Source organism: Zootoca vivipara, chromosome 1, assembly GCF_965207765.1.
Source record: "Zootoca vivipara chromosome 1, rZooViv2.hap1.1, whole genome shotgun sequence".
Taxonomy (NCBI): domain Eukaryota; kingdom Metazoa; phylum Chordata; class Lepidosauria; order Squamata; family Lacertidae; genus Zootoca; species Zootoca vivipara.
Genome location: NC_142582.1, coordinates 73,750,162 through 73,762,759, shown reverse-complemented (window position 1 = coordinate 73,762,759; position 12,598 = coordinate 73,750,162). Strand labels below are relative to the sequence as shown.

General features: G+C 42.2%; 1 protein-coding gene across 3 annotated transcripts in view; it reads left to right on the top strand.

Annotated features, from left to right (window-relative positions):
* Nucleotides 1-10,518, top strand: part of ANO3 (anoctamin 3) — a 233,229-nt gene extending 222,711 nt beyond the window's left edge. For all 3 annotated transcript variants that reach the window (XM_035117599.3, XM_060275243.2, XM_088668117.1), the window contains 5 exons: nt 372-524; nt 1,175-1,322; nt 5,626-5,706; nt 6,493-6,598; nt 7,086-10,518. In XM_035117599.3, the coding sequence (XP_034973490.2) occupies nt 372-524; nt 1,175-1,322; nt 5,626-5,706; nt 6,493-6,598; nt 7,086-7,268 (671 nt within the window). In that variant the 3' untranslated portion in view covers nt 7,269-10,518. The remainder of the gene's footprint in view (nt 1-371; nt 525-1,174; nt 1,323-5,625; nt 5,707-6,492; nt 6,599-7,085) is intronic.
* Nucleotides 10,519-12,598: the final 2,080 nt, after the last annotated feature.

Genomic DNA, 12,598 nt, shown 5'->3' with positions numbered 1-12,598 from the left:
CCTCTTTTCTTTGCTTTTCGACCATCACTTTGAGGTCTCTTGTGAAAGTTTTTCATAACGCAATAAAATAGCTGCTATTAACAATACAAATAGAATAAGAGTCCTCTCTTAAAAGTAATTCTTAGCCCTGGCCACCAACAGAAGATAGTTGCCCCTCCCAGCTCTCACCTGGGATCTTCCCTTTCTTCTCCTAGCCTCTCACCTTGGGACATGGACATTTTCCCGACTCGCACCTCCATCAACCACCTACCACCCCCATGAGTATACAATCTCTGAACCTTAATAAAGGCCCGAATCATAGCACTCCAAAGAAAAAAGAAGGGTAACCAAGAGTGGTTCTCCCTTTTTGATCATGTGTACTTTCTTTCCAGTTCTACAGTTCGGCTTCACTACAATCTTTGTTGCTGCTTTCCCCCTGGCACCTCTGCTGGCCTTGCTCAACAATATCATAGAAATCCGGCTTGATGCATATAAATTTGTCACGCAGTGGAGGCGACCGATGCCTGCAAGAGCAACTGATATAGGTGAGACAAAGCGCAGTCACTGTAGCAAATTCTTTTTATCGTTTGGTCCGCAAGTTTTGTTTTTGGTTTACCTAAGTTACAAATACTAACTTACATGAGAGAGAAATCCCAAGCCCTGCCTTGGAAACAGTGAAGCAGAACTGAGTAGCAGGTCTCCTGCCACATTCATTTCCACGCTGCTTGTACTACCCAGGGCAGAGGGTAGCAGTGGTCATTTTTCACTCTCTTGTTTTCTGCTGTATCAGCTCCAAGCACAGGTCCAAGTGCTGCTGTGTGTGATCCACCAGTTCCCAAATGAAAATAGATGGCACCAGAAATAATCTGATATGGTCCCCTAGCTTTTTGGAAGGGCAATGATGTTGTTTTCATACCTGCAGTGTAATAATTATAAATGAGTCTCAAATGAGGCATCACATACTGTGGCTGTGGATGATAAATTTGCAAACTGGATCTAAAAATGGAAGCTGTTTGTTTTCTAGACTCAGTTCGAATGAAGGGCAAGCTGTGCAGGGCAATTGAGAAAGTGCAGATTTAATTCTATTTTAGAACAAAGGCTTCTTTGAGCATGGACTGGAAAAAAGTATTAAATAATCTGCTTTCTCATGTTTGCTTGTTTTGTGTTTAGCCTCATGATAATTATCCTCTCCTAGGGATCTGGTATGGAATCCTTGAAGGAATTGGAGTCCTAGCCGTCATCACCAACGCTTTTGTTATTGCCATTACATCTGACTATATCCCACGCTTTGTTTACGCATACAAGTACGGTCCCTGTGTCGATCAAGGATACAGACAGGAAAAGTAATTATGCCTTTTCTGTATTTTTCACTTTTGTATTTTGACAAAAGTTTGCATTGTTTCCTTTTGTATATTTGTTCTTGTATTTTGCACATTTTGTTATGGTTACAGTGGGCCAGAATGGATTGCATCAGAGGCCAAGCTAGAGAACTTGAACTGTGTGTGTTCAGTTTTAGTCAGATTCTAAAAGTGAATGAGACAGCTGGAAAATTTTAATTGCTTAATATGCCCCCAAATAGTGAAAGACCTAGAAAACATTGTGCTAGGCTACTTCCCCTCCAGGCAATTACAGCAGAAAGAGGGATGTTAACAGAAATATAGGGATGCTCCTGAATGTCTGTTGATGGACGGCTGCCCTGCCTCGGCCCCGGACACACTCACCAGGTGCTTGGAAGCTGTGGCTGGATGGCTACGTGGGAGCCGACTGAAGTTAAATCCTTCGAAGACAGAGGTCCTCTGGCTAGGTCGGGGCGACATGGGGTTGGGGGGCCAACTCCCATCTTTTGCAGGGGCTCAATTGATACCAGCGCCTTCTGTCAAGAGTTTGGGTGTAACCTTTGACGCCTCCCTTTCCATGGAGGCGCAGGTTGCATCCACAGCAAAGGTGGCATTTTTCCATCTCCGCCGCATCAAGCAGTTGGTCCCTTACCTCTCTCGCCCCGATCTGGCCACAGTGATCCATGCGACGATCACCTCCAGGCTTGACTATTGTAACTCGCTCTACGCAGGGTTGCCCTTAAAGCTGACCCAGAAACTCCAGCGGGTGCAGAATGCCGCGGCGAGGCTCCTTACAGGGTCCCGGCCGCGGGATCACATTCATCCAGTGCTTTACCAGCTGCACTGGCTCCTGGTGGAGTACAGGATCAGGTTTAAGGTGCTGGTTTTGACCTTTAAAGCCCTATGCGACTTGGGACCCTCGTACCTACGGGACCGCCTCTCCTGGTATGCCCCGCGGAGGACCTTAAGGTCCACAAATAATAATATTCTGGAGATCCCAAGTCATAAGATGGCTAGATTGGCCTCTACTAGAGCCAGGGCCTTTTCAGTACTGGCCCCAACCTGGTGGAACGCTCTTTCCCAGGAGACCAGGGCCCTGCGGGATTTGTCATCTTTCCGCAGGGCCTGCAAGACAGAGCAGTTCCGCCTGGCCTTTGGGTTAGACTCAGCCTGACCCGTGTTTTTCTCCCTCATGGCTTGGATTTATGGCCTACTTGAAATGAGGCTGCACTTTAAATTTTAATACTGTATTTTAATCTGTATTTTAACTAATTGTTTTTATGTTTTATTGTGGTTCTGTTGGTGTCAGCCACTTATGGCCTACTTGAAATTAGGCTGCACTTTAAATTTTAATACTGTATTTTAATCTGTATTTTAATTAATTGTTTTTATGTTTTATTGTGGTTCTGTTGGTGTCAGCCGCCCTGAGCCCGGTTTTTGACTGGGGAGGGCGGGGTATAAATAAAAATTTATTATTATTATTATTATTATTATGTTGTCAGCCATATCCCTGTGTCATGGTTCTCCCCACCTCAATTAGGGATGGAGGAGAAATTCATACCGGTTTCCACTTTAAAGCAGACCTATGTAATTCATGCCTCCTGAAACAATACGCAAAGCAAAACACACATATCCATCAAAATGCACACATCTCTGAATTTTGCAATACAGTTCTACAACAACAAAAATGTAGTCATGCATATATTAGAGAATGTGTTCATAATGTGTATACAGTATTCACAAAAAAGAAAAGAAAATACATTATATTAGGTAAAACTGCATGCAAAAATGTGTATATTAGAATACATATGCACAAAAAAGTTTTTCATTAGGATTTTTAAAATAAAAAATAAGGACCTGAAACTGATGTGGCAAAAAGAGAATCTCAGCAAAACTGGCAGATTTGCCTCTAATTCTAATTGACCTCATATCCTGATGTACAGAACGTAGCTCACCCAGTGGTGATCCCAGCTTCCCAATATTGGCATCACTGCCACTTGCTAGGAGTGGCAAGGCTGCAGTGAGGCTGGGACTATGAGACCTAGAAGACCTGCTCCCTGCCTTTTCCCACCTGGCCTGGGTAGGGAGAACTCTGACTGACTCCAGCTACAAAAGCTAAGTCTGCTGAGCAGACTCTTGCTCTGGGGTCTTGTTGAGGGCGAGGTTGTTGCTGTTATTGATATTAATTTGTGTACCCTTATTTTAGAACTTTCTATGATTTAATGTGGAAATGGTTCAAATTGGTTGTGTGCTTTTTGATGTGTTTCATTTATTGTTTATTGTTTTGTTTTAATAAATACACTGTAGCATTTAACTATTTAGTAAAGATCATTTAACCTTTCTTTCCCCCTGGAGGCTTCTTAATTTTTGATGTTACCAATTGACAGTGTGTGTTTTTATTCCTTGGCTTTACAGTTACACATTTAATAGGTGGGTATGAGGGAAAAGACTGCTTAACACAAAGAGTTTTATATATATATTTTTAATCTGCTCCATCATCCATAGCTCTTTCTTGGCTCTAACTCTTTTCACAGCCAGTATCCTGCCTTCCAGATTTTCTATCCCAATGAGATAACAAAAAAGAAAAGCTTTGGGCCTAAGTCTCAACTGCAGCCTCATCAAATGATACCATTAAAATTGATGCAGTCCCTGTATTTTATTGGCTCTTTACTGAATGAAAATGTTTGTTTATACTATGTTGATCCTGACCAATGCCATTTCCGCCCTCCTACAAACAATGTTCTTCCGCCTAACAACGGAAAGCCATAATTTCACTGAGGGAAAGGCGGGAAAAACCCAACCAAGTGCCAATCAGGTTGAAAGGGGGAAACATTCCTTTCCAGCCCTGTCAACCAATGACCCCAAATTGGTCAATCTGACCCAGGGGTCAGCAAACGTTTTCAGAAGGGGGGCCAGTCCACTGTCCCTCAGACCTTGGGGGGAGGGGGGTCGGACTATATTTTGGGGAAATAAATGAACGAATTCCTATGCCCCAGAAATTACCCAGAGATGCCTTTTAAATAAAAGCACACATTTTACTCATATAAAAGCAACAGGCAGGCCCCACAAATAACCCAGAGAGGAGGGAGAAAGGTTGTTTTCTGCTGCTCCAGAGAAGTGGACACGGAGCAATAGATTCAAGCTACAAGAAAGAAGATTCCACCTGTTGGGCAGTGGAATTTGCTACCAAGGAGTGTGGTGGAGTCTCCTTCTTTGGAGGTCTTTAAGCAGAGGCTTGACAGGCATATGTCAAGAATGCTTTGATAGTGTTTCCTGCTCGGCAGGGGGTTGGACTGGATGGCCCTTGCGGTCTCTTCCAACTCTATGATTCTGTGATACTCATGTAAAAACACACTGATTCCCAGACCATCCATGGGCCGGATTTAGAAGGCGATTGGGCTGGATCTGGCCCCTGGGCCTTAGTCTGCCTATCAATGCTCTAACCTGAGAGTGAGCAGACAGAATTCTCTCAAAGCAAAATGGCTGTGAGCTCCAGGGGAAGCAGCCTCATATAGGCTTCCCCTCCCCTCTTCAGCAAGGGCTTATGGGACAGCTTTTCTCCATGAGCCCATCACATAGAGATGATACTGGACAAAGCCTTGCCCAGATTTTTGCTGCAATCTATGGGTCACAGCGTCACTGGGCAAAGGCATCTCGTGCTTATTGGGCACAGAACGGGGCTTACTGTAGTGCTCAGCATTTCCCATATGTTGGGAGTTTCAGCATCTAAGGCTGCACATGTGTGCACATACCAAATATCTTTTTGTCATATTGGGAGATTCATTTATCCTTCCCCCTACCTACCCCCCATCCAGGCAGTGGCATCCATTATTTCATTATTTTGATTGCACGCATACAGCCCAATGTTGCATGTGAGGACCTCTGAAACTGGGCCAGTTTAACAGCATTAGTTGCACACCTGCTACAATTATTGCATTGCCATATGGTATCATTAGTCAGTCTGAGAAGGGGACCTGGCTGTATTCAGCACCTCTGATTCTGGTTGGCCACTGCACAGTGTGGAAATGTTTTGACCTCTTAGATGAAGAGTTGAATTGTATGCTCACACAAAACATAAACCTCATCTTACATATTCAAGACTTTATGGGTCTCTTGCAGCATAAATCCCAAGAATATTTCGGCACCGTCATCCTTTGAAAATATGATAGGCATGGCATTTGAATCATAGGCACACATTGATAATGGCAAGGAATGTGAATGAGACCTGCTTTGCATGCATAAGCACAACAGAACCATGATGAGCTCATTTCTCATTGGAAACTATTTCCTGGGCTTTCTTTTTTTCCAGATGTTTGAGGGGATACGTCAACAGTAGCTTATCAATATTTGATCTGAGCGAGCTCGGCATGGGATATTCAGGATACTGTAGGTATGTATTGTGCCACTTGATTAATTTCAATGGAAACACCAGAAAAGCTTGACCAAATTGCTGGAGTCTTGAATATCCTTTTTAACTGCTTTGATGAATACAGTCAATAGAGTTCAGCTGAGGGGGAGATGTTGAAATTTTGCAGCAAATTCACCAATCCACCACATCACTATTTATGTACATGGTTAAATCACGTTGCTGTGTTTGCTTTAAAACATTTATATCCTGCCTTCTAAGACTCACACCTACTTCGATAATAGATTTTAAAAAAATCAAAACCCAACAGGGCAAAGGGGTGGGGGTGGGGAAATGCTAGAAGGTCAGTGGAAAAGAGCACACTTTTTGCACTTCAGAAGGGCTGCAGAAAAGAAATGTTCAAAATCTCATTGGGTAGTTATTCCATAGCCTTGATGGGATTGCAGTGCTGCCCTAGCTTCACATCATGTGGGCCTCACACACAGCCCATGAATAGTACAGGATCATATTTACTGTCAGAAGTGTGGGTATACCAGACCGCAAACTGTACTTCATTTTTGCCTTGTGCATAATTCACCAATATTCCCTTTAATATTCTAATTCATAGAAGGCAATCATTTATTTTGCAACTTTGATCATAAATAGCCACATCTCTTACCCATCCTTCACACTGTTTTGGTGGGTTTCCATAAATAGCTGCTTGTGTCTTCTGCCAAAACACCGCTGAAATGGGGAGCTCAGGCTGTCTGCATGATTACAAGTGCCTCTAGTTTTCCCAAATGGCTTTCATCTTCTTTATTTCCATCACAGGTACAGAGATTATAGAGCGCCCCCGTGGAGTTCGACACCCTATGAGTTCACCTTGCAGTTCTGGCATGTTCTTGCTGCTCGACTGGCTTTCATTATAGTGTTTGAGGTTAGTTATATAGCTCTTAATCGGGGCTACTGTACAAAAATTAAAATTAACATCCATTGGTCTGCCCACATTTGCCTCTGGCCCCACACACTGTTGGAATATGGCTCCCAAAGGATTACCCAGAAGACATTTGTTTGAAAAAGTTTCTCATTCCCTGGTGTAAATGAAGCACACATTCATAACCCTCTCACTGCTGGCATTATGTTCGCATAGGGAGAATTGGAGGAGCTGTTTTAAACCATGTAATTTTGGGATAAAGGAAAAGGGGGTTCTTCATCACTGGTATAAGATGTATTCTATCTTCCCCTTTCAGCCCCCTGCCACAAGGACACAGTAGATCACTGATATATGCTAATACAGTATTAATAATCAAGTATAAGCAACTAGTCAGTGCATTGCTTCCCAAATAGCATACTGCAGCGATCCAAGCAAGACAGATCAGTGTAAGCATTTTAAATCTATATATATATATTCTCTCTCTTTTCAGCACCTTGTTTTTGGAATAAAATCTTTCATTGCCTATCTAATCCCAGACATGCCCAAAGATTTGTGCGACAGAATGAGAAGGGAGAAATACTTAGTTCAGGAAATGATGTATGAGGCCGAACTGGAGCATTTGCAGAGAGAACGGAAAAAGAATGGCAAACAGTATCACCACGAATGGCCTTAGTTTATACGGAAGGAGAGTCACACCATCAGGACTGAATACTCCCAGGGTGAGCTGAAGAAGATGGGAAGATTTGGGAACGAGGCAAAGGAATTCATCTGCATGTATATCCTGCTGTTGGGAAAGAATATTATCAAGCTTTTCTGTAAACTAGGCAGTGGGTGGGTGGGGATTGTGTTACCAACAGTCAAGACAAACAGCTACTTCCCCTTAACGGTCCGTGGTAAAGACTGGATGCTGTCTCAGCTGCAACTACGAAAGGAGGTGGATTCACCAAGCAGCAGTAGAATGAGCTACAACAAGTCCGCGAGAGTCATGCACAGCAGCATTCTGGAAAAGAAACGTCTGTTACTTGTAAAACTTTCATATTAAGGGCATGATTTTTTAAAACAACAACGTGTTTATTCACTCCTTCTACAGCTTTCAATTGCTCAAATGAATTTGTATTGCCTATGATGTGAAAAAAAAAATCAAGCAAGATTAATTGTTGCCTTTGTGGCCATAATTTGATGCTATAACAGTCCTTGAGGCTTCCCGTTCTGTCAGGTTTGTCCTCGTCTCTTGTTGAGATTGTGGATGTGGCTCTGCCCTTTAAAAGGGATATCAGCCTGTTCAATCTGTACTATGCAGTTTGATGTTTGCACATCACCTCTTGTCCATTTGTCTTTATAAATCAGTGCAGGGGTGGAGGGTGGGGAATCAAAACAGCTTCACCATTAGAAAGCCTTAAGGCTGGGCTCTGGAGATGCTCTCCGGCCAGGGGGAAACTGGTTTCTGCATGCGGCACAACTTGTTTATCTCATACCAGAATCTTACACGAGGAAAATTACATTGCACCCAGAGAACCTTGGCCGAATGCAGAAGCCTGTTTCATATGTAGTTAACTGTGCACATAGCTCAGGTCCTGTGGTATACTTTTGCTCTCGATCTGCTCGCAGGCGTTCGGAGCCGGCTTATACACCTTTGCACTGCTCTTGATGCAGCACTTTCTCGGGATGCAATGCGACCTTTTCAGTGGTTACTGATAGTAAATGTGCAGATTAAGGTCATCTCATATCTCTGAAGTGAAGAGTCCTATCCATGCTCTAATGTGGCATGCAAAAGTATAACTGTGCAGATATAATCTTCTTGTTGAGCTACCTGGATTTTATATAGTTCACCAGCCACATCAACTTGAAATCTCATGGCATTGCAAATAAGAAGCCAGTTTTATTACCTGCCTTATGCGAGCTCCTGCTTATGCAGAATATAAAGTATAACATCATGGCTTGCTTGTTCAAAGTTAAAAGAAAGAGGACACCCCCTCCCCCCAATTTTCCCCTTATAAAATCAAAGTATGGAAAGAGGCATGGGGGTAGTATTCAAGTATCCCCCGGTTTTATCCCTTCTTAAATTTTTGTTTCAAAACAGTACATGCCCTTGCAGGGACCTGCACTTTTGATTCTCACATGCCTACAGCTGAGAGCAATATCATTTGATGGCTTTGAAGTCATGATTTTATCTAATGATGCTTTACTAATTATCATTTATATTATCTACTACTTCGAAATGTGGAAGAAATGGAGCACTAAACTCAAACAAGTGTGCAGGATTCACTTGTACATGGGGACCAAAATGTTCCTGGGTTTTCCTTTTGTAAAAAAATTCAGGTGTAAAATTCTTATTTATATCAACCAAAGTAAATTAACAACTCCACGCCCCCCTCAAACCTTCAAACCTTAAGAGTCACTTCATTATAATCAAGCACAGCAATGATATCACATATATATATATAAATAAATATTTGCATGAGTCTTAGGATGACTTCTGTAGTTTAGGGGGGGGCGGCACACCAGATTGTAGAAATGATCTTGTTATACAGGGGACATGCATCACATTCCATCATTTGGAATCATAAGTGATCTAATTATGATACATTATTCTAACCCTGTGGGATTTTTCTTACTATATTTCTGTCACATAATTAATGTTTTTATATGATGACAATCTTGTTTATAGTATCATAATGCCCTTTTTATATATTGATACCCAAATTCAGGGGAGGTTGTGCAGATGGAAACTCGAATGCACCCCAACCCCCACCTCACGGGCTTCCTATACATTTCAATAGAGGAGGAAGCACTGCACATGTAAACATTGGTGCTGATGACCTCTGTTGAAGTGCATGGAAATGCCTGCCTGCACATAAACACTATGGGTGCATCAGAGTACACAAAGATCTCTGGATTAGGGGCACAAATGACAAAGTGCACACTTTATTTGTGTGCTGTAAAACGTATCTTATGTTACCTTTGTTTTGCTACTGTTGAGTTTTGCTGTTACGTTTTACCTAACTGCTGATTGCCTTGGCTGGATCCAAGCTTTAAAACCAATATGGTTTGCCAAGTAGTCAAGTTAAACTATGATTCTGCTTGGCTTTTCTTCTGTCTATCCCACTCTGATCTATTACACAGCTACATTCGGATTGGTCATGTAAGAGGGTAATGCTATGCATATCTTCTCAGAAGTAAGTCCCACTGACTACAGCAGGATTTACTCCTAGATCTGAAATCCTGAGCCCACATTTGTAGAGAGTAGATGCCATCCGACTCAGATGTGTTTACTGCTGAGTAGATATGCTTAGGATTGCATCATCAAATGTTGTTTTCCCCACACACTTACTTGGTAAGCACATTGAAAATGCTCACTTGTGCCCTTTTGTATTTGTTTTAAAAACATGCATTATCAGTGTCTAACAATTTGCTGATCTATAGCCATTTGCTTTAGCTGAGAGAAATGCTCTGCTTGATTTGGTTTACTGTGGTTGCATTGAATGCAAATTATCTTACAAAGATATATGGCACACTCTGTTCTCAGGAAATATGTATTACATGAATGCTGGTTAAATATCTTTCTCTTTCCACTTTTCTTTTTGTATTTCTAAATACTTGTCTTTCCAAACAAATTACCAGTATTAGTAGTATGTGCATGCAAGCTGAATTTGTGGAATCTCCCAAGCTGCAGAGCTTCAGAACTAGCATCCATGCAAACAAACTGCTTTGGATCATTGTTGATCTAGTCTACAATAACTTTGGTCTATGCATGTTCTTTCAGGGAAGAGTGCATGAGCAGCTACAGTCTGGCTTTCAAAATACTACAGTTAGTTACTAGTCCAGAATGTCTTAACTATTACCAACTAAAATCTGTGTCTTGATGCAATCAGAAGGAACCCTTGTTCCAGAAATAAATATTTGTTTACGATTTGCTATTCTTATATTTCACTCTCCTTCATTTTGCGTTGGCGTATAAATTTTGAAGTGGGGAAGGCAGTGGGGAACTGTTGGTGGGGATTTATAAAAAGAAACCCTTCGTGCAAAACCTCTTCTTGCATCTGCATTTTGAGAGGACTGAAAGTGAAAGAATCAAAATGTGAATATAGAAAAAGCTTATATATCTAGTTGGGGCTCTAATTGGCACCTAGCCTTGTGTAAGAGGACACATAACTCAAAAGAGAACGTACGTCGGTTTTAGAAAGCCCCATGTTTAATATCTGGCACTTCAAATTAAGCAAATCTTAGGCTGCAGAAACTGGAAGGACCTGTATCTGAAATTCTGCAGAGCTGCCATTAATCAAAGTAGACAGCACTGGGCCAGCTAGATAGATCAATAGTATAATGCAGTTCACACTTGCTTCATGTGCTTATAAATCTAAAGCACTGGAGATGGATTGGCACGTTACAATGTAATATTTGTCAATCGCAAGATCATTTAATGCTGAATTTGAGTCTTGAGTGGCTTTTTTAGGTGCCCACCTTTTGTATACTGGGCCCTAATTATTATGCATGTTTCCCCTATCTCTGCCCCTTACATTTTATAAAAAAACTTTATAAAATAATATCAGAAGATAAATGGAAGCATTCCTTCACCAAGAACACAGTAATGTCTGTCCTCTTTGTTTGAAAGGCAGTTGTGTACCTCTGGAGCAGTGTTTCCCAAACTTGGGTCTCCAGCTGTTTTCCCCATCATCCCTGACAACTGGTCCTTCTAGCTAGGGATGATGGGAATTGTAATCCAAAAACAGCTGGAGACCCAAGTTTTGGAAACGCTGCCCTGGAACATGGAACCTTTTCAAACACAGAGCCACATGCCAAGGATGCGATGGGTCAGAGGCAAAAGTGGGTGGAGCAACTGGTGCTAATTTTACTTTTTACAGTGGAGTCTTTTCTGTACCCTCACGGGGCACATACACACACTTACTTCCACATTCCATCCAAACAAGAAAGATGCATTACCCAAGAATAATCTTTATTTCCCTTTATTGTTTACCCTTAATTAAAGGATGACCAACTTGTAGCCCTCCAGTTATCATAGGACTCCAATCCCCAACAGTTAGTGGTCAGGAATGAGAGTTGAAGTACAACTGGGGGGGGGGGGCTACATGTTGTCCCATCCCTGACCTAATCTTTCAAAGTACATGCAGGGGGTGGAATTTGAAAATGAAACAAAAATATTTTCCTAGAAAATGCCAATCAAGTGAACAAAGATACCATGACATACATTTCTCATTTGGGGGATGCTGTTTACTTTATGAACGTTTACATGTACAAATGCAAACTAATGACTGTATCATTCACATTTGAAGATTGCACTTTTGTTATAAATTTGGATATTGTTAAAGCGGGCACCATATTTCTTCAACCAATGCAACAGAAGTAACTTGGCCCTTAGTCCATGGGTAGGCAAACTAAGGCCCAGGAACTGGAGCCGGCCCAATCGCCTTCTAAATCCGGCCTGCAGATGGTCTGGGAATCAGCTTGTTTTTACATGAGTAGAATGTGTACTTTTATTTAAAATGCATCTCTGGGTTATTTGTGGAGCATATGAATTCGTTCATTTTTTGCCCAAAATATAGTCCGGTCCCCACAAGGTCTGAGGGACAGTGGACCGCCCCCCTGCTGAAACGTTTGCTGACCCCTGTCTTAGTCTGTCAACTGGTGGCAAGTCAAGTCAGGTTGGAGTTGCAGGACCTTGGACAGTTCCAGGCAGAAAATTTGGCTCCACAACAGGCATCCCCAAACTTCGGCTCTCCAGATGTCTTGGACTACAATTGCCATCTTCCACTGGTCCTGTTAGCTAAGGATCATGGGAGTTGTAGGCCAAAACATCTGCAAAGCCGCAGAGGTACAGAGATATGTGAGGCCCCTGTATGAAGAAGCATCTACCTTGAAGGTGCTGCCTCTGGGAGGTCCCACTTCAGCACCAGTTGTGCAATTTGCTCCTGGCCAATGAAGGCTCAGGGCTTCTTTGCACAGGTAGTGTTGGGGTCTGGATCTGGGCACAGACCTAGTATGCAC